This window comes from Periophthalmus magnuspinnatus, chromosome 1 (genome assembly GCF_009829125.3).
Source record: "Periophthalmus magnuspinnatus isolate fPerMag1 chromosome 1, fPerMag1.2.pri, whole genome shotgun sequence".
NCBI classification, from domain to species: domain Eukaryota; kingdom Metazoa; phylum Chordata; class Actinopteri; order Gobiiformes; family Gobiidae; genus Periophthalmus; species Periophthalmus magnuspinnatus.
The window spans coordinates 34,281,951-34,304,719 of NC_047126.1; the positions used below are offsets into that span (position 1 = coordinate 34,281,951).

The 22,769-nt window shown below is 45.6% G+C and overlaps 1 protein-coding gene across 1 annotated transcript in view; it reads left to right on the top strand.

Annotated features, from left to right (window-relative positions):
- ube2o (ubiquitin-conjugating enzyme E2O) overlaps window positions 1–21,684 on the top strand; it is a 38,464-nt gene extending 16,780 nt beyond the window's left edge. Inside the window, exons 11-22 of the mRNA XM_055224469.1 lie at window positions 7,765–7,920; window positions 8,528–8,682; window positions 9,727–9,839; window positions 10,046–10,165; window positions 14,906–14,995; window positions 15,069–15,387; window positions 15,464–15,831; window positions 15,898–16,087; window positions 16,288–16,424; window positions 16,488–16,691; window positions 16,826–16,883; window positions 18,221–21,684. Coding sequence (XP_055080444.1) covers window positions 7,765–7,920; window positions 8,528–8,682; window positions 9,727–9,839; window positions 10,046–10,165; window positions 14,906–14,995; window positions 15,069–15,387; window positions 15,464–15,831; window positions 15,898–16,087; window positions 16,288–16,424; window positions 16,488–16,691; window positions 16,826–16,883; window positions 18,221–19,509 — 3,199 coding nt within the window. The 3' untranslated portion in view covers window positions 19,510–21,684. The remainder of the gene's footprint in view (window positions 1–7,764; window positions 7,921–8,527; window positions 8,683–9,726; window positions 9,840–10,045; window positions 10,166–14,905; window positions 14,996–15,068; window positions 15,388–15,463; window positions 15,832–15,897; window positions 16,088–16,287; window positions 16,425–16,487; window positions 16,692–16,825; window positions 16,884–18,220) is intronic.
- Window positions 21,685–22,769: the final 1,085 nt, after the last annotated feature.

A 22,769-nucleotide genomic window follows, 5' to 3' on the forward strand; every position in this document is an offset into this window, starting at 1 on the left:
ATTTGAGTCCCTGGTGGCGTAGTGTGTTACTGATGGTAGCTTTTGTTACTTTGGTCCCAGCTCTCTGCAGGTCATTCACTAGGTCCCTGGGATTTTTGCTCACTCATCTTGTGATCATTTTGACCCCACGGGGTGAGATCTTGTGTGAATCCCCATATCGAGGGAGATTATCAGTGGTCTCGTATGTCTTCCATTTTCTAATAATTGCTCTTACAGTGGATTTCGTCAAACCAAGATGCTTACCTATTGCAGATTCAGTTTTCCCAGACTTGTGCAGGTCTACAATTTTGTTTCTGGTGTCTTTTGACAGGTTTTTGGTCTTGGCCATAGTGTAGTTTGGAGTCTGACTGTTTGAGGCTCTGGACAGGTGTCTTTTATACTGATAATGAGTTCAAACAGGTACCATTAATACAGGTAACTAGTGGAGGACCGAGGAGCCTCTTAAAGAAGTTACAGGTCAGTGAGAGCCAGAAATCTTGCTTGTTTGTAGGTGACCAATTACTTATTTTAATGAGGAATTGAACAATTAATTCATTCAAAATCCTACAGTGTGGGAGGACTTCCGGGTGGGCATCGAGAGAGTTGGCAGCCTAATTCTATTCTCTTGCCAGTATATAGCAAATTAAATCCCTCTTAGCAACTAAGACAACTGAATTCAACAACTAAAAAGCGGAATGCGTGGAGGAGACAAACAAGGACGACTAACTCGATGTGCCCGAAACAAAACACTGGAACAAGAAGTGGAAAGTGAGGAAAACGTGGCGTGCATCAATGCTAACATGCTAGCGGCTAACGCCCCAACGTGGCAGGAGATGCTACCAGGACTGGTAACAATAGATTTAAAGCAGGAAATAAATGGATTTGCCTCATTTAAAGAAGTGAAGGCTGATATCAAGAACGAATTTCATGCATTCAGAGCTGAAATAAACAAACTTGACAATAAGAAGTTACAGGAACAGTGGCTATCAAAGAAGCACAAACGCGTATTTGTGAAACTTAAGAGTGGAATTTTGAAGTTAAAAAAATCTTCCCAATGCTTCTGAAGGAACAAAAGATGTTAAAAGACAAACTGACGGACTTGGAGGAAAGGTCAAGGAGAAACTAAGTGCAGCAGCCCCCCCCCCCCCCCCCCCCCATGTAGAGGAGCTGCTGTGGAGAGAGTTGGATTTGCCCGCAGGGACCCAGCTCAAGATTCAATGCGCACATAGGGCTTTAGCTGAAAGACCAACTCACGGAGTGACACCACGGTTTATCATTGTGAACTTTCTCCAGTTTGGCACGAAGGAGTCGATTCTGAAGAAAGCTTGGCAGAAGCGCTTGAAAATGGATGGAAAGCCAATATTCTTTGATCATGATTACACCCATGATGTGGTTCAAAAACGAAAAGCTTATGGAGGCATAAAGAAGGTGCTAAAAGAAAACAGCATCAAATTTCAGACACCAATGACGAAGATTAAAATCCACTAGACAGACGGGACCAGAACATGTGGAAATCCACAAGATGCAGCTGAAGAAATGAGGAAAAGGGGTCTCAATGTGACGACTGGGTTTACGGAGAGGGAAGACGAGGTGCAGCAGAGGATTCAACAGGCCTGCACATGGGTACGCATGCAGACGCGGGATACATGAAGCAGATCTGCAGGACAGAGAGCGAGAGAGCGGCTACAGGAGTTTTGAAGAGAGGTAGCTGCTGAAAGGGAAATAAATAAATACACTTAAATATTTAAATAATAAATAAAATAATAATTTGTACTAAATTAATTACTTGGTATTTGCCTACTAAGATAATTTCATATAAACAAATTGTAAAAGTATTGGACAAATGTACCTATATAAACACCACTAAAACTGATAAGCATGTAGATTTTGGCAGTGTGCTTCTCTTTAAAAATCGTCCTACGAAAATAATTATGCTGGCAAGGGGGAATTATAGTTAATTGGACATTGTAGAATGGAAGGGAGACTTTTTGTGTCTACATCTACAGAGGGGCCCTCCTTTTGTGGGAGGCTTTACCTCTCCCCTACCAACAGGACCTTAGGGCCACCTATAGGCCCAGACTTCTACCGGGTGGTACTGTTTTGGATATTTTGGTTAGAGTTCATAACGTTTGCTGTGTTGTTGCGGTCATGCTGTCAGTATCTTTTTTCTTGGTCAAAGATGTGTACCAGTGATTTAAAGATTTGCCTTTCTAAATGTGAATGGCTTAAAAAGTTAAAGAAGGAAAAGGCAGAGATAATTTACCTGTCTGATACAGAGCATCAAAAATTAAGCAAGCTGGGTTGTAGAAATGTATTTTATAGTTCATTTAAAGGAGGTAGTAAAAGAGTAGCAATTTTAATATCAAACGATATAAAATTTGAAGGCCTAAAAGAAATTAAAGACTGTGAAGGTAGATACATATTAGTTACGGGAAAACTAGAAGAATATATGGTTACATTATTGAATGTATATGCTCCACCCGAATCTGATAAATCCTTTTATAACTCTGTATTTGACATAGTTGCTTTGGAAACAGAAGGAAGATTGATATGTTGTGGAGATTGGAATATTGTCTTGAATCATACCTTGGACTCAAGTAGTAAGAAAAAAGTAAAACATATTTGTCACGATACATCAATACAACATTAAATGAATTGGGGATTATAGATGTCTGGAGAGAATGTCACCCATTAGAGAGGGACTACACATTCTACTCAGCTCCACACTCAATGTATACAAGAATTGACTTCATTTTCATGAATAAAGAAGACAGGTTTAGAATATTAGAATGTAAGAAAATAGCAGCTGATTTGTCAGATCACTGTGCATTGAGTCTGGCATTGGACTTCAGTAGGAAAATCAAAAATGCGAACTCGAGATTGAGTTTCTAAATTTTGCTTTAATTGTTTGTTAAGCATTCCAACATTCAAATAACTATAGAAAAAGAAAACTATAACAAACAGATCCCACAATAGTATGGGACGCTAATAAGGCAGTAATTGGTGGCAAATTGATATCACATGCAGCATATATTAAAAAGTGAAAAATTTTAGACTTTCAGACTGCCACAAAGGAATTAGAAAATTTTGAAAAACTACATAAGAAATATAAGAATCCAGAAATATTTAAGAAAAGGAAGGAAGAAAATTGATAACAGAAGAAGAAAAAAATATTTGATTTTCTAAAGCAAACATATTATGAAGGAGGATCAAAATTAACTAAATCACTTGCTAGACGTTTGAGAAATAAACAACAATCTAACATGATCTATAAAATGTCTATAACCAAAAACTTATTTTTCAAATGACAGGCACATCAAAGGGTCCATTTGTTGAATTGGGAGATGGCCAGCGTCTAGAGACGCTCGCAGTCTGCGAATCATATGAGTCGGGTGCGTGTCTTGACCTCCATCGAACCCCTGAAACTGACTCACCGAACCCCTAGGGTTCGATCGAACCCAGGTTAAGAACCACTGGTCTAGATGCTGAAAAGGCCTTATACCAAGACCCAAAAGCAAGACTGAAGATAAATGATAGTCTCACAAATTGGTTCACCCTGGAAAGATCTGCGAGACAGGGTTGCAACTTGTCGCCAACCCTCTTTGCAATATTTATTGAACCTTTGGCACAAGCTATAAGGCAGGAAGAGGGAATAATAGGAATAAAAAATTAAGGACACAGAACACAAGGCTATTTGCTGATGATGTCTTAATATATTTAAAACACCCAGAGGTATGTTTACCTAAACTAATGGACTTACTAAAGTATTTTGGCTATTTATGAGGTTAGAAACTGAATATTGAGAAAATGCAGGCACTCCTCTTAAACTGTAATTCTCCATTAAAAGTATCACAGCAATATAAATTCGAGTGGAATAAAAAATCAATAGACTATTTGGGAATAAAGATTACAAATAATTTTAACACATTATATGAGAACAACTATAAATCCTTGAACCACCAATTATACAAAGACATGGAAAGATGGGAGGTTTTATTGTTAGATCTACATGCCAGAATTGAGATAAGATGAATGTCCTGCCTAGAATTTTGTATCTTTTCCGGTCCTTGCTAGTGTCAGTACCAGCTAATCAATTTGTGGAGTGGAACAAAAAAATTTCAAGATTCATATGGAATGGAGGTAAACCAAGAATAAAATTTTCAACACTTCAATTACCAAAAAACGAGGGTGGATTGGCCCTGCCAAATTTAGAAGAGTATTTCTATGCAGCCCAGCTCAAAACTTTGATTTGTTGGTGTGACTCTGAATGAATGGCTAAGTGGGAACAAATTGCGTTGAATAATGTTTGCCATGTACAAGCTATGATTGCAAACAAAATATTGTTTAAAGAAAATGAAACTACGTTAGATTCCATAACCAAATTCGCGCTGGACGTCTGGTTCAAAATTGTATCATATTCTAGCCAACTTTAAATTTGGTATTCATAATTCCTGGTTTAAAATTTGTAAGAAGATTCAAATTGGAGAAAGAAATTAAACTTAAGAGTGGGCAAATAAAGGATGGAACATTTATAGGAACGTTTATTAAGGAAGGTAAAGCTTTTCAAAATATAACGCACAGATTTGACTTGGAAAATCATGAATTCTATATGTGCCTTCAAGTGACAGATTATTATCAAAAAGTGATCAGACCGGACCCCCCCCCCCCCCCCGAGTGAATTAAATATAATCACTGTGATACTTTGGGATGCGTATAAGAACAAGAGTGCAAAAATTATATCTAAATGGTATAAAGGAGGATTCAGGAGGAGCAGTGTGGTTTTCGTCCTGGTCGTGGAACACTGGACCAGCTCTATACTCTCCATCGGGTCCTCGAGGGCTCATGGGAGTATGCCCAACCAGTCCACATGTGTTTTGTGGATCTGGAGAAGGCATTCGACCGTGTCCCTCGTGGTGTCCTTTGGGGGGTGCTCTGGGAGTATGGGGTCCGGGGCTCTTTGGTAAGGGCTGTCCGGTCCCTGTATGACCGGAGCAGGGGCTGTGTTCGCATTGCCGGCAGTAAGTCAGACCTGTTCCCAGTGCATGTTGGACTCCGCCAGGGCTGCCCTTTGTCACCGGTTCTGTTCATTATATTTATGGACAGAATTTCTAGGCGCAGCCAGGGGCCGGAGGGGGCCTGGTTTGGGAACTACAGGATTTCATCTCTGCTGTTTGCAGATGATGTTGTCCTGATGGCTTCTTCGAGCCAGGACCTGCAGCAGGCACTGGGGCGATTTGCAGCAGAGTGTGAAGCGGCTGGGATGAGAATCAGCTCCTCCAAATCCGAGGCCATGGTTCTCGACCGGAAAAAGGTGGTTTGCGCTCTCCGGGTGGGTGGTGAGTCTCTGCCCCAAGTGGAGGAGTTCAAGTATCTCGGGGTCTTGTTCACGAGTGAGGGAAGGATGGAGCGGGAGATTGACAGGCGGATCGGTGCAGCGTCTGCAGTGATGCGGTCGCTGTATCGGTCCGTTGTGGTAAAGAAGGAGCTGAGCCGGAAGGCGAAGCTCTCGATTTACCGGTCAATCTACGTTCCTACCCTCACCTATGGTCATGAGCTTTGGGTAATGACCGAAAGGACAAGATCGCGGATACAAGCGGCTGAAATGGGCTTCCTCCGCAGAGTGGCCGGGCGCACCCTTAGGGATAGGGTGAGGAGCTCGGTCACACGGGAGGAGCTCGGAGTAGAGACGCTGCTCCTACACGTTGAGAGGAACCAGTTGAGGTGGCTCGGGCATCTGCTCAGGATGCCTCCTGGACGCCTCCCTAGGGAGGTGTTCTGGGCATGTCCCACCGGGAGGAGGCCCCGGGGAAGACCCAGGACACGCTGGAGGGACTATGTCTCTCGGCTGGCCTGGGAACGCCTTGGGGTCCCACCAGAGGAGCTGGAGGACGTGTCCGGGGTGAGGGAAGTCTGGGAGTCCCTGCTTAGACTGCTGCCCCCGCTACCCGGCCCCGGATAAGCGGAAGAAAATGGATGGATGGATGGTATAAAGGTTTAGGGTCAACAGGAAGAATACATCGTTATACATTAGGGATAAATGGGCGAAAGAAATTCAAGAAGAAACAAGTGAAATTTGTCAAAAAACAACAATCAGATTTTTCATTGCACCAAAAATTTAAAAAGAGTCACTATCTGTGGATCAACCATGTTGGAGACAATGTGGGGTATGCACATGTGTTTTGGCAGTGCAACAAGGTGTCACAATTTTGGGATACTTTGGGCAAAGAAACGGAGAAAATATTTGGCTACACATTACCAAGAACATGCATAGCTATGTATTTTGGGCTAACCACTGATGCACACTTCCCTAAAGAGGACTGTTATTTTATCAAGATATTATTGGCAGCATCAAAAAAAGCCATTACACGCAAATGGCATAAGGAAGACCCCCCCCCCCCCCCCCCACCCCCCCCCCCCCTTCTGTAACCTTAGAATACATATATTCTAAGGTTACAGAAAAAAAAAAAAAATCAAGAACACTGTGAAAAATGGGTACTGTATTTAAATGACAGCTGACCGATTGTTCACTGTTATATTATGTTATTTATTTATTATTATTATTATTTATTTATTTACAATAAAGTATAAGTTAAAAAAATAAAAATCTTACAATGTGATTTTCTGAATTCTTTCCCCCCATTCTGTCTCTCATAGTTGAAGTGAACCTATAATGAAAATTATAGCTGTTTCTCGTCTTTTTAAGTGGGAGAACTTGCACAATTGATGGCTGACTAAATACTCCTTTTCCCCACTGTACTTAGTTTTGTTAATAAAATACTCAAGTAATGTATCAAGTATCGCATGACTTTGAGATGTAATAAAACTTGTAGGTTTGGATTACTGTAGTTTTTTTTTCTTTTTTTTTTTTTAAGATTTGTAACTACAACAATATAATATCTCAAAATCCAGAAAACACATCTCTGACCCTAGAAGCACAAATGGAACAAGTGCTAATTTTACATGTTGTGAAGCCATTTTGGAAATGCCATGTACTTTTAAAAATTACTTCATGCTGACATGTTTGCTTCATTAAAAACGCAAATTACCCTAAAGCCCAGAGTGATTTAAATGTGCATTATGCAGAATTAACGAGCGGCAGTTAGACACTGGAAATCTCACTTACCATGGTGTAAACAAGTAGTTCCAACAACAGTGAAATCACATTCTATATCATTGCTCTGTGGCCGTCGCCACGAAATCACCATAGCAACAGGTAAACAAACCTGTGTACGTGAGTAGAATGTAGGGACTAGCTTTGTTTAAAACACTGAAATAACTCTTATCTGAGACATTTACAGACAGAACATTTCACATTCACATGCATAGACTATATATATAAATGGACTTGGCTAACCTGCTAGGCACTGTGTTGCAAATAGGAAGATAAACTGTCCCCTCTCTGTAACTGCTGCTGTCAGGCTCATCATTGTGGTCTTAAATGTTTGTAGTAACCCACCCTACATGATCCTGGGTTTTTTATTTCGCTATTGTGTCCGTAAATCAAGATATGAACATTAATAAGAGACAAATCTGGTGCGCTCTTTCCCTGCTAGCGTTAGCAACAGATCTGATGGACAGTACTGCTAAGCACCCGCTCCTTGTTAAACCAGCAGTGTGGGCAGGAAGGTCGATATGATACTTGCGGTTGGAATATGGAAATCTGCTCCAACTTGGCCCCTATAACTACTAGCCTCAATCAGCTTAATTTAGAGCGGAATATGAGTCTATGGCTCAAAACAGTCATGTTGTTCCTTATTAACGATGGCGTCGCTGTTGTGCTCCCAGCTCTCTGACGTCTTCAGCCAGCTCCACAGCCTCGTCGCAGAGTGGAGGACTCGCCACCAACCGTAAGAAGGGAATCCCTCTGTCCATACGCAACCTCAAGAGGAAACACAAGAAGAAGAGGACAAAGTTCTCTCGCGAGTTCAAGCCTGGAGATCGGTCAGAGCAAGCCAGTTTCATTACCACTTTTATTGAGTTAAAATTCTTAGCTTTTTATGGACACCTTTCTGTACCTAGTCCAAGCTAACTGTTAAAAGGTCCTATATTACTCCAAACTGACTCTTATGAGCTTTAATCCATGTTATAATGCTGTTACCTACTCAAAAACGGACCAGGAGTTGTGTTTTGTTTAATTCACACACAACAACAACACTTTATTATAAGTTTGTCTACATCTCCAAACCTCAAAATGCTCCGTTTCACCTTGTGATGTCATGCAGTGGTAGTTTTCACGTTAACGTTTCACATTAGTAGAGATTGGATCATTTCAGTCTTGGAGTTACCAAATGATTCTAGTGAAGGTGTATGGAGTTTAAAAAGTGGAGCACTTCCTGCATTACCACATAATGACATCACAAGGTGGAATAGGGTGTTTTCAGTTTGAGCAAAGAACTCAGCCTAAATATGGGGGAACATTCACACATGTGGTAAACATGTGTAAATGATCTCTGTTCTAATGTTGTTTCCTCATCACAGAATATGGGCCCTTTAAACTCTGCATGCATGAACATTAAGACCCTGATGTTTATGAATGCTTCTTTTCCAGAGTGGCGGTGGAGGTGGTGTCTACAAAGACCACTGCAGATGTGATGTGGAAGGATGGGCAGGTGGAGAAGGGGATCCGATCCAACGATCTCATCCCCATCCAGCACCTCGATGGACATGAGTTCTGCCCTGGAGACTTCGTGGTCGATACAAGATGTGAGCGCCTCTTTATCTGTAGGAGACTTTAGAAATCTTGTGTTAGATTTAGGTCCCTAGAGGCCGGACGAGGTGGTGCAAGTAGGACACCTGCCTGAATCTGGGTTGTTCCTTATCTGTGTCAAGTGTAGAGTCTATGGGGTTTTCTCATTGTATTAAGTTAGTTTTGTTTTTATTTAATGTGATTATGGCCAGACTTTGTAAAAGCCTGATCTCTGAATTACTTTGTGGACCAGTTGTACTGTACAAATAAACTTGCCTCAAAATCATAAAATGAACATTAAAAGAGAAGAGGCAGAATAAAACACTTTCAGTCATATGCACAGCTAAACAGAACCGTCTGACAATGTTTAAATTCAGGCTCAAGGATAGAGGCCTTGAGATCTTCAGGAAGACTGAGTTTTGTGCAGCTAAAACCTGAAACAAACGCTGATTCCCCATGTTTAGTCCTTTTTTAGTCCAGGACTAAACCAGGACTAAACAAGGACTGGTCCTAGTTTGGTCCTGGTTCAGTCCTGGTTCAGTCCTAACTCTGAGCACTTCAGGGACCAGCCTCCTGCTGGTGCCCAGAGTTTGAGATATGAGACGGTTCATGTGGCACTAACATGTGGGAGATGAAGCTAAGCAGGGCTGGGCCTGGTCAGGACTTGGATGGGAGACTGCTGGGAATATCAGGTGCCACAGGGGGCAAGGTAGCAAGAACTGTTGTTGTGTCCTTAGGCAAGATGCTTCACCCATATTGCTTAGTGTGACAGTGGTGTGTGCGTGAGTGTTGTTTGTGTTGGGAGGGGCCGATGGTCGGTGTGTGAATGGGTGCGTGGTTCCTTGATGTAAAACACTATATAAACCGTATGTGACCGTTTGGCTGTGTAAGAAAAGTAAACAAAAGAGCTGTGGAACTGGCTCACAGATGGTAACTTCTCATCACTCAGTAGTCTCAGAACACGTGAACCCTGCAGCTTCTTCAATTCTCTGTTGGTTTATTTTTGGACAACACAATTCTCAGCTCTGTTTAACATTGTAATGTATATTTTTCTGCACCAGCTCAAGCTTCTCAGGACCCAGGGAAGTACGGAGTGATTCAGTCTGGAGATCACAAAGGCAGAACGTGTGTGGTCAAGTGGATTAAACTCAACATGACTGGAGACGACGTAGAGGTCAGTCCAAACCATAGACTGTATATATAAATGAACATAGCCAACCTGCTAGCATAGACTGTACATATAAATGGACAGAGGGAACCTATGATTGTGTCGGTTAATCAAGATATGGAAGAACAATGAGAACATGGATTTAGGTAAAGAACACAAAATACATTTTAACACCGATTTGTCTCTTATTAATATTCATCTGTGTGGAGCAGGTGCTAGGGCTGGAGGAGGACGTCAGCGTGTATGACATCGCTGATCACCCAGATTTCCACTTCCGTATCACAGACATCGTCATCAGAATATGGGACGCAGAGAACGACTGTGAGAATGAGGTGAGCGTTTACATGTAAATAGGGATGGTACGATATTAAAATTTAGTCTCACGATTATTGTGACCAAAATAATCGCAATTTACGACATTATCACGATAATTATTACCTTGTTAACATTCCGACTGCCTGGGGACGGGCCGTCGCCCCTACTTTACAACAAAGTACGTATACTTCTGCGTCACCCTCACAATCTACACATCAAATGAAAGCTACGGCACTCGTCTTGACGAATATGCAAACCATTTTTACCTGCAATCACCACAGTGCTGACAGGAAAGCTGTTTTTACAGAAAAGCCCAAAATGCATTTGGAATTCACTTACCTTTAAGGGCTCTAGTTCTGTCAAACATCAACATATTCCCAGAAAGTTGGTCTCATTACAGGTCCAGAGAATATAATCCAGTGAAGAAATTATTTCCACAAAATAAGTTAGATCCATCCATCCATCCATTTTCTTCCGCTTATCCGGGGCCGGGTCGCGGGGGCAGCAGTCTAAGCAGGGACTCCCAGACTTCCCTCACCCCGGACACGTCCTCCAGCTCCTCCGGTGGGACCCCAAGGCGTTCCCAGGCCAGCCGAGAGACATAGTCCCTCCAGCGTGTCCTGGGTCTTCCCCGGGGCCTCCTCCCGGTGGGACATGCCCAGAACACCTCCCTAGGGAGGCGTCCAGGAGGCATCCTGAGCAGATGCCCGAGCCACCTCAGCTGGTTCCTCTCAACGTGTAGGAGCAGCGGCTCTACTCCGAGCTCCTCCCGTGTGACCGAGCTCCTCACCCTATCCCTAAGGGTGCGCCCGGCCACTCTGCGGAGGAAGCCCATTTCAGCCGCTTGTATCCGCGATCTTGTCCTTTCGGTCATTACCCAGAGCTCATGACCATAGGTGAGGGTAGGAACGTAGATTGACCGGTAAATCGAGAGCTTCGCCTTCCGGCTCAGCTCCTTCTTTACCACAACGGACCGATACAGCGACCGCATCACTGCAGACGCTGCACCGATCCGCCTGTCAATCTCCCGCTCCATCCTTCCCTCACTCGTGAACAAGACCCCGAGATACTTGAACTCCTCCACTTGGGGCAGAGACTCACCACCCACCCGGAGAGAGCAAACCACCTTTTTCCGGTCGAGAACCATGGCCTCGGATTTGGAGGAGCTGATTCTCATCCCAGCCGCTTCACACTCGGCTGCAAACCGCCCCAGTGCCTGCTGCAGGTCCTGGCTCGAAGAAGCCATCAGGACAACATCGTCTGCAAACAGCAGAGATGAAATCCTGTGGTTCCCAAACCAGGCCCCCTTCGGCCCCTGGCTGCGCCTAGAAATTCTGTCCATAAATATAATGAACAGAACCGGTGACAAAGGGCAGCCCTGGCGGAGTCCAACATGCACCGGGAACAGGTCTGACTTACTGCCGGCAATGCGAACACAGCTCCTGCTCCGGTCATACAGGGACCGGACAGCCCTTACCAAAGAGCCCCGGACCCCATACTCCCAGAGCACCCCCCAAAGGACACCACGAGGGACACGGTCGAATGCCTTCTCCAGATCCACAAAACACATGTGGACTGGTTGGGCATACTCCCATGAACCCTTGACGACCCGATGGAGAGTATAGAGCTGGTCCAGTGTTCCACGACCAGGACGAAAACCACACTGCTCCTCCTCCTCGACTATCGGTCGGATTCTCCTCTCCACCACCCTGGAATAGACCTTACCGGGAAGGCTGAGGAGTGTGATTCCCCTATAATTGGAACACACCCTCCGGTCCCCCTTCTTATACAGAGGGACCACCACCCCGGTCTGCCATTCCACAGGTACTGTCCCCGACCGCCACGCGATGTTGCAGAGACGTGTCAGCCAAGACAGCCCCACAACGTCCAGAGACTTGAGGTACTCAGGACGGATCTCGTCCACCCCCGGAGCCTTGCCACCGAGGAGCTTGCCAACCACCTCAGTGACTTCAGCCAGGGTGATGGACGAGTCCGCCTCTGGGTCCCCAGTTTCTGCTTCCTCCTCGGAAGACGTGACAGTGGGATTGAGGAGATCCTCAAAGTATTCCTTCCACCGCCCGACAACATCCCCAGTCGAGGTCAGCAGCTCTCCACCCGCACTGCTTCCCCCTCCTGAGGCGTCGGACGGTTTGCCAGAATCTCTTTGAGGCCGTCCGATAGTCCTCCTCCATGGCCTCCCCGAACTCCTCCCAACCCCGAGTTTTTGCCTCTGTGACCGCGCGAGCCGCGGCACGCTTGGCCCGCCGGTACTCATCAGCTGCCTCAGGAGTCCCACGAGCCAACAGGGCTCGATAGGACTCCTTCTTCAGCTTGACGGCATCCCTTACTTCCGGTGTCCACCACCGGGTTCGGGGATTGCCGCCGCGACAAGCACCACAGACCTTACGACCACAGCTACGAGCAGCCGCATCGACAATAGAGGTGGAGAACATGGCCCACTCGGAGTCCATGTCTCCAACCTCCCCCGGGATCAGGGAGAAGCTCTCCCGGAGGTGGGAGTTGAAGACCCCCCTGACAGAGGGCTCCGCCAGACGTTCCCAGCAGACCCTCACAATGCGCTTGGGCCTGCCAGGTCTGTCCGGCTTCCTCCTCCGCCAGCGGATCCAACTCACCACCAGGTGGTGATCAGTTGACAGCTCAGCCCCTCTCTTCACCCGAGTGTCCAAGACACGCGGTCGGAGGTCAGATGACACGACAACAAAGTCGATCATCGACCTCCGACCTAGAGTGTCCTGGTGCCATGTGCACCGATGGACACCCTTGTGCTCGAACATGGTGTTTGTTATGGACAAGCTGTGACTAGCACAGAAGTCCAATAACAAAACACCGCTCGGGTTCAGATCGGGGAGGCCGTTCCTCCCAATCACGCCCCTCCAAGTGTCACTGTCATTACCCACATGGGCGTTGAAGTCCCCCAGGAGAACAACGGAGTCCCCGGTTGGTGCACTGTCTAGTACCCCTCCCAGGGACTCCAAGAAGGCCGGGTACTCCGCACTGCTGTTTGGCCCGTAGGCCGACACAACAGTGAGAGACCTGTCCCCGACCCGAAGGCGCAGGGACGCGACCCTCTCGTTCACCGGAGTGAACCCCAACACGCAGCGGCTGAGCTGTGGGGCAATGAGCAAGCCCACACCAGCTCGCCACCGCTCCCCGCGGGCAACGCCAGAGAAATGGAGAGTCCAACCCCTCTCAAGAAGTTGGGTTCCAGAGCCCAGGCTGTGCGTGGAGGTGAGGCCGACTATATCTAGCCTGTAACGCTCAACCTCCCGCACAAGCTCAGGCTCCTTCCCCCCCAGCGAGGTGACATTCCACGTCCCCAGAGCTAGTCTCCATGTCCGGAGATCCGGTCGTCGAGGTCCCCGCCTTCGACCGCCGCCCTGATCTCTCCGCACCCGCCCCTCATGGCTCCTCCCGCAGGTGGTGGGTCCACGGGAGGACGGCCCCACGTCGTTCCTTCGGGCTGGGCCCGACCGGGCCCCGTGGGGAAAGGCCCGGCCACCAGGCGCTCGCTGCCGAGCACCCACCCCAGGCCTGGCTCCAGGGTGGGGCCCCGGTAACGCCAGTCCGGGCGACGTAACTGGCCTCGTTGTTTCTCTATTCATTCTATTAAGTTAGATCCTCCATGTCCAATCTGCTGCAGGAAAGTATTCCAAACATGAAATCTGCTCAGTCACTTTTTTGCATTTCTTTTGTCGATTTCAGGCATAATAAACTTCTGACAGCACCGACTTTGTTTCTCAGTGTTAAACAAAAAGATTGGAAGTTACGCCCCACTCTCCCCCTTGTAGAATAAACCAATTACATTACACACGTTTAGTGACATTTTCCCCTTACAGCCAATGAGCAGCGGAACACAGCGATGTATGGCATGCCATGCTTTTCCATAAACAGATGGAGCATGATGAGTGCGCGTTTTACGCAGTGTTTTGCCTTCTAAACATGCCAAATTGGACAAAATGAAGGAAGTACGTGATCAAGGACACTGTGGACGAGGCATCTCAGACCCGCAGCAGTTCCTGGCAAAGAGTCCACGGTGGACTCAGGAGTAGATAACCTTATTTTTTTGATGGATTGGATGCTGTTCTCGATCGGTAAGCATGGTTTATTCTGCAATTGACATAATTGTAGGTAAATATATCGTGTTTAATCATTAGCCTTGCTTCTGTGCACATAATGCGCATTTGAACCATGCGCTCTGGCACATTTGTGTTCAGCTATGTGAATTAGATTTCATTTGTCTATTGTTTGAAAGGCGTAGTTATATTCTGCAGTTTTCTTTATTGTAGGTAAAAATAAACTGTGCATACATTAGCATCTCATCTGTGCACATGGGTGAGGCATGCTCTGGCACGTTTCTGTGGAGAGTTGCGTATCAGACTTTGAACTATATTCTGCCTGATATCAACAATAAACAGATAACTGTGCTGCCCAATAGGCACAGAAGCTAACAAATATCATTGCTATGCTGTTGTGGGGAAACGCCAGAACTAACATCTAGACATTGTATTGAAACTGCAAACATGAGGCAATCTGGTGCTGTAAAGGCAAATATAATTGTGTGCGATGATCATGATTATTAAAAAATGCCACAAACCATTAATTGCGGACCTTTTTATCGCGATTTACAATATTATCATGTATCGTCCAATCGCTACATGTAAAACAATAGGAAAGTTTATCTGCAGTGGAATCTCTCCTGTTATTCAAATGTGCCACTGACCTTTGACCCTGTACAGACATCTGTGGGCCAAGTGTCTCGAGTGGATGTGAGCAGCAAAGTGGAGGTTATATGGGCCGATAACTCCAGGACCATCGTTCTTCCACAGGTGGGTGTGTTTTTCATTACAAATTTAAATGTGTTTATATCAATCCCTGCTGATCCTTTTCTTTAAACTGCAGCATCTTTTTAACGTTGAGTCTGACATTGAGGAGTCTGATTATGACTCTGTGGAGGAGACGAGCAGTGTGCTGTCCACTGAGGAGTGGGAGGATGAGAGCGACAGCTGGGAAACGGACAACGGAGTGACCACAGAAGAAGATGGCCACATAAACAACGCAGACGCATCGGACACAGCCACGCCCACACCCACCAGCTCCTCCACTTTCATCATCCCTCCACAGGAGAGCAGCAACGCTGGGGTCATCAGCCCTACTAAAGCGACCCCCTCAGAGGAGGCCGAGAGCTCTGCCGCTGCAGCCACTCCCGTGTCCGAAGGAGGTGAGCTCGTTTTAGAATGAATCCTGTTCTTAAGTGACTTCTCCATTTAAATTACTTTATTTTGGTGGAATTCCAGTTGAATCTTCTTTAGGGATCACTGCAGTGAATGGAGCAGAGAAACCGAACAAGGACAGTGCTTCTCGGGGACTGAGGGAGCTCAAAGAGGCGCTGAAGATTTTAGAGAGCCTGAAGAACATGACTGTTGAGCAGCTGTTGACTGGAGGCTCCCCCACCTCCCCGACCTCCGCTGAACCCAGCTCCACCACAAACATTTCCAGTTCAGTGACCCCTGCCGCTCCCGAGAAGCCCACAAAGGAGAAGCGCTTCCTGGATGATATCAAGAAGCTGCAGGAGAACCTCAGAAAGACTCTGGACAATGTTGCTGTTGTGGAGGAGGAGAAGATGGAGGCGGTGGTGGAGGCGGGCAACAGCACGGCGCAGGAGGTATGTGATGGTGAGCATTTTACAATGTTTGTTCCTCTGTTGATCTTCTGCTGCGTGAACCTCCAGGCAGAGAAGTCAGGTGACGATAAGAGTCAGCCGGATCCCCAGACGCCAGTGGGAGGTCCCGCGTGGTCATGTGACTGGTCCAGTGACTTCAGCGATACTCCGGTGCTGTGCCAACAGAGCGGGGGCAAACCGGGCGTCACCTTCACCAGTGCCAAAGGAGAGGTGTTCTCTGTGCTGGAGTGGGCCCCAGGTAAGACCAAGTGTGGCCCTGTGCCACATGTTGTATGCACTGATGTATGAATATATATGTGAATGGGTGAGTGGTTCCTTGATGTAAAGTTCTTTGAGCCTTGAAGGTGGAGAGGCGCTGTATAAAAGTGACCATTTACCAATTGACCATTTACATGTTAAACCAAATCCATTCTAATGAGTGATAGTGTTTCTTTACAGACACACATCGATTTAAGAAAATGGAGTTTCAGCCTGCAGAGGCCAAGAAATTCTTCAGCACTGTCAGAAAAGAAATGGCTCTATTGGCCACATCACTGCCCGACGGGATCATGGTCAAAACCTTTGAGGATCGTATGGTAGGTTTGATAAACTGGTATTTGTGTGACTTGTTTTGTTTACTTCTTTCTTTTTTTCTGTAGGACCTGTTCTCAGCATTGATCAAAGGCCCCACAAGAACCCCCTATGAGGACGGGCTGTTTCTGTTTGACATCCAGCTCCCAAACATCTACCCCGCTGTGCCCCCCCTGTTCCTCTATCTGTCCCAGTGCAGCGGTCGCCTCAACCCCAACCTGTACAGCAACGGGAAAGTGTGTGTGAGCCTCCTGGGGACATGGATCGGGAAGGTAAATGCTTCTACAAAATTGTAAATGATATTGCTCCGTTCCACTTAGCCTGTAGTGTTTTTGCATAGTCGCTGTTTCTATCTGCGCTTTTCGAACTTGCTCTGGACTTGTGACGACTTGTTTTTGTCTGACAGGGAACGGAGCGATGGACGAGCAAGTCCAGTCTGCTGCAGGTCCTCATCTCCATACAAGGTGGGTGTGTCCAGATTATTTTATTTATATTATATATGTGTGTGTGTGTGTGTATAGATAGATAGATAGATATCAGAGATTTGGCATGTAGCAAAGCATGAATATGCAAGGCTCATTCTACAAATTTTCTGAAATTTTCCAAATGCATTAATTTAATTAATAAAGAATGTATTAAATTTCAGTTGAATAAACACAGCAGAAAAAAGTGAGTTTTATCAAGTGCCAAAAGATCAACAGCTTGTTTAAAAGGTAAATTGAACAAGGTTTACCCTTACTGTTAGGTGTGTAATGCACCTAAGAAGCTTCATTCAAACTAATATATGAATTCAGTGTTTTTATATATATATATATATATATATATATATATATATATAATATAAATAAAATGTGTGTAAAAATGGACATGGCTAACCTGTTAGTTGCCGCGTTCTCTTTTGGTCTTAAATGTTCATATTAACCCGCTCTACATGATTCTGGGTTTCTTATTTCGCTATTGTCTGTAAATCAAGATATGAACAGATAAATTAGGCGCTTTCTTTCCTCAAGGTCACTCCTGGTAGCGTTAGCAACAGGTTTGATTGCGAGCATTGCTAAGCGTCCACTCCCCGCTAAGCCAACGGTGTGGGCGGGAAGGAGTGTTACCTTCAAAACCCTCACTCTGGATTGGTTCTTTGTAATTACGGCTGCGAGTATCAAAGCAACCAAATATGTAATTGTGCTCCAAATTGGCCCCTATAACAGCTAGCCTTGATGAGCTTTATTTGACTGAGTGTGACATCACCCACAGGGTTAGGTTCCACTTAGTTCACTTCTTTATACAGATGCACAGCTCCACTCTGCAGCACTCACATCTTTTATTCATGGACTAATTTGCCTTCATGATGAGAGACTGCTCTCCATCCAGTTTGTATTTGTAAAACGCTTTAATTACAACTAGACACGATGTCACAGAAATAGATCTTCAAATCCATCCTTTGACTTTGGCTCTAAACGACCTGTCAAAGTTTGGACACATTTTCTTTCCTTGATTTTAGTTTGAGTGTTTGAGTGTTTACTTTGAATATGAAAGATTAAAAAAGTTATTTAAAACATTTTCTTTACATTTTATATACACACGGGACAGTAAAAGTAAAAACATTGAATGAGGAGGTGTGTCCAAACTTTTGCCTGGTTTGTTGTTGGTGTAAGGTCTTACTAACTGTCCCAGAACCCTACTCTCAGTCTCGGTGGGGTTTGAAACCCTCACAGTCTCAGTGGGGTTTCAAACCCTCACAGTCTCAGTGGGGTTTGAAACCCTCAGTGTCATTTCCTTGTGTGAAGTGTTGTCTCGTTCTCAGGCCTGATCCTAGTCAATGAGCCGTACTACAACGAGGCGGGCTTCGACAGTGACCGCGGGCTACAGGAGGGCTACGAGAACAGTCGCTGCTATAATGAGATGGCTCTCATCAAAGTGGTGCAGTCCATGACTCAGCTGCTCCAGAATCCTGTGGAGGTCTTCAAGCACGAGATACAGCAGCACTTTGTGTGCAGCGGCTGGAGACTGGTGCACCGTCTGGAGCTGTGGCTGGAGCTTAACGAGTCCGCAGACAGAGGCCACCACTCCCATCTGTGTAAAGGCTCCTCAGTGGAGCCTCTGGAGGAGCAGCTGCCTCTGGAGGAGGAGCCCCTGGCCATTGCCCATAGCAGTCCCTGTAAACCCGGGAAGGAGGGTGCCGAGGTGGGCTGCATCATGGAGGAGAAACTGGAGGATTCGGGGCTGAGTCCGTCAACCACTGCAGCCTCACACCAGGAACTAAGCCAGATGTCAGACTGTGAGAGCTCTCAGAGCAGTGTGATGGCCGAGGCCAAGAGCGAGGCCAAGAGCGAGGCCAAGAGCGAGGCCAAGAGCGAGGCCAAGAGCGAGGCCAAGAGCGAGGCCAAGAGCGAGGCCAAGAGCGAGGCCAAGAGCGAGGCCAAGAGCGAGGCCAAGAGCGAGGCCAAGAGCGAGAACAAGAGCGAGAACAAGAGCGAGAACAAGAGCGAGAACAAGAGCGAGAACAAGAGCGAGAACAAGAGCGAGAACAAGAGCGAGAACAAGAGCGAGAACAAGAGCGAGAACAAGAGCGAGAACAAGAGCGAGAACAAGAGCGAGAACAAGAGCGAGAACAAGAGCGAGAACAAGAGCGAGAACAAGAGCGAGAACAAGAGCGAGAACAAGAGCGAGAACAAGAGCGAGAACAAGAGCGAGAACAAGAGCGAGAACAAGAGCGAGAACAAGAGCGAGAACAAGAGCGAGAACAAGAGCGAGAACAAGAGCGAGAACAAGAGCGAGAACAAGAGCGAGAACAAGAGCGAGAACAAGAGCGATTCTGCGCCAGGGACACGCAGTGGGACGTCAGAGCCTGTGGCCGCCGGCTCTACAACGCAGCCCGCCAGTACCGGCTCTACAGCACAGCCTGCTGTCAGACCAAAGAAACGCAGAAAGAGCTATCGCAGTTTCCTCCCGGAGGGTGGCGGGTTCCCGGACATTGGCTTCCCCCTGTTCCCGCTCTCTAAGGGCTTTGTGAAGAGCATGAGAGGGGTCTTGTTACAGTACAGAGCTGCTCTTATCGCTGCAGGCATCACTGATAACACAGAGGACAAGTAAGTGCCTCCCTCGCTCCTCCTCTCTGTACTTTTCATCCTCAGATTCCTCAGCCTCCTCATCCTTAGCCCTTTCAAATCGTCCATTATTCGGACGTCCAGAGCAGCACTGCCCTATGGTCCTTACCTCCATGTTTATCACTGCTCTTGTGTTTAGACTCCTCCCCTGCAGGGGTACAGCTGCATTTGTCTCCAGACTGAATGTTTTGGTGGAGATCTGGGTCTCCGCTCTGAAACCCTGGACCTGTGTGCACTTTGGAGCAGCCTGTTGTTGCACAGAGTCTGACCTTAAACGGTCACTTTAGAAAAGCTTTTATCAAAATGAGCTGGACTTTGGACCAGAAGAAGACACGGACCAGTGCCATGACGACCACACAAACCCTTTGAATGAGCAGAAGCGAATCAGCCTCATTATAACGAGGGGTCATGTAAGTGTTGGACTAAATGAACTGAAGGCCCCGCCCCTTTGCGCTGTGGCTGTAGCACTCCTGACTGTACCCTGGTGCACTAAAGAAGGACCTTTTTAATTAGAGCTCACGTCGTTGGCTCTACCTCTGCGCACGTCCATACAAGTTACTGAATGCGTGTACCGTGGTTTTGGTGAGGATGAGGAGGCAGTCTGGCCACAGTCACAGTTTACATCTTATTTGGCGTAACACTGCTCATGCCTCTTTCAACCACCAGGGGGCGATGGTGCATTCGCATTCACTCAACATTATTTCAACCATTCCATCCTGTCACATAGACACGTTGCCTTATTATTAATGATTCTTTGTGATGTGGGAGCAGAGTTCATTGCTGCTCGTGTCTGAAACCACTAAAGCCAGTATTTCACTTCCCAACATTGCAGCCCATGTTCCCCTCCAACACGGACTTTCATTTTGTGTTGTTTAGGTCAGAATATATGGTCAGTTTACGGCTGACCAAAGCCAGACGTTTATTATGAGTTGAGACAAAAATACTGAAAATAAAAAGGATTTTATTTTAATACGAAGAGCCAGTTCCACGTTTGTTTTTGTTTGCTGGGTTAAATTAGAGCAGTCTGTTGTTTACATATTTTTTACAAAGCCACGTATGTGTTGTTTTTTGGTTTTTTTTGAATCCTTCAAACCCTGGTTGTATTTATTCAGAGGTCGGGTCAGTCCCTTACATTATGCCTGTGCTTTTACTTGAATTAATGGAGAGTGTTTCTAAGTGATGGGGATGCACCGGTAAAGATACTGGTGTCAAACATTTTGCTGAATCAGATATCTGCTTCCAAATATCATTTCAGCCAAGTTCCTGGTTGGACATTGTCTTATTACAGTAATTTCTGTGACACTTTCTGGGGCAACTACAACTAGAAAATATTAGATTTTTTATTTACACAAAGCTTTTCTGTCAGTACTTGAGATGAAGAACAGATACATAACACTGTCTTTTTTATTTTACTGTAAATTAAATAAATGCTGTTTTCAGTCTCTGGTATTGGTTGCTATCGAGTATCGGCCGATACTTAAAGCTGCAGTATCAGAATCCATATCTGAAGTGTGTGTGTCCCCTGAGTGAGAGAGCACACTGTGCCATTGTAAAGTGACGGAGAAAATGCTTTTAAAGAAACTGAAGATGATGTAAGGAAACTTTTGGGATTTTCATGTTGTCTTCCATATTTGTCATGTTTCATCCTGTGGTTCTTTTTTAAACATGACCTGAAGCCCCTGTGTTTATCAGAGCTCTTCCTTTTGAGCCATTCACAGGGGCGTAGGGTCCAGCCTCCACCTGCTGCCTAAAACCCCACCCACGGAGCCACTTATGTCCAGAACAGCTTGAGGGAAGAGTCAGAGGTTATAATGATGATGATTATCATTGTTCTAATCACTGCTCTGGAGAAGTTTACTCAACTTGTTTTATTTTACCATCTGCAAATGAGAAGCCGCCAACAAAATGTGAATCCAGATTGGAGTCCCATCATGCACTACAGCGTGCGTGTCCTCTGACTCCTGATGTCCTGTTGTGTGGGTGCTCATCCCCTGACCTTCATCACTTCAATTTTTCTGCTAAAGTTTGTTTTCAGCCAAAGCATGTGACCTGTTGCTTTAAGCCCCTGAGCGGGCTCCTCTCAAGACTTGACTGTACGATGTCTACATCTCCACAGTGGCCTGTTATTGATATAAAAAGAACTAATAAAGTTATGATTTGTAGCCTGATTCTCTCTGTGCAGACTTCTTCACTTTGTATAAACTTAAATATTCTTCAGACCAGGGGCAGAGCTTCCCCTCAACCTGTATGCTGTTTTATACTAGTTTAAATGGCACCCCCACCATCCCACCCCCCTGGCAGTTCTCCCCCTGCTTCAAACAAAGAGTAACATGTGCTTTTGTTATGTTTGCATTTATTAATCAAAAATGTATAGAAAATACACTTGTCTAATGAAAAAATATAGCACTTTTAAATATACAACGATTTAAACTTATGTGTTCTACAGTAAAAAGAAGCAGCAGGTCATGACATCGAACCAAACACGTGCCTTTGTTTATGGCCGTTAAATAAACAATAACTTTTTGATCTGGAATCTTCCATTTCAAGCCCAGACAGATGATCTACACACGAAGAACACAAAACAGAAAAGGACAGAGACAGCAGTTTGTCATTTCACATTCATTTGAACATTTTCCAAACATAAACAACACGCATTTTTAAAATGACCACACTTCAGAAACACCCAAATGCACCAACACATCCCACCACCAGGGGCAGCGCTATCAAGGCACATCAAACGGCTAAAAAGACACTGCAGGTGACAGCCGCTTTGCATAGAAACAAAATCATGTAAACACATATAAAATAGTTAACAGTCATGTTCTCTTTAAAACTACAGCCCCCAATAAGTCCTTCAAAATAAAAGTATCAATCAGTTCATTCAAGTAACTTCCAGCAGAATCTCGTTTGTGTAAACATAATTTTGAAAGATAGCGTTTCAAACATACAAGAGTGACCAGAGTTTCAAAAGTCCAAACTGGGACAGACCCGAGTCCAGATGTTTTTATAAATAAAACTGAAAAGAAAAACAGCCCCCATCCTCTTCTCAGTGGTGTCCGAATCTGAGAGACACCAGGGCTAAACCAGGGCTAAACCAGGGCTAAACCAGGGCTAAACCAGGGCTAAACCAGGGCTAAACCAGGGCTAATCTTTGTTTAGTATAAATCTGCTGGGACAGGGAATACAGAGCTCAGCACTGGGCCTGTCCTGCGTCAATGGGGGACGTCTATACAGAGGTTAGACCAT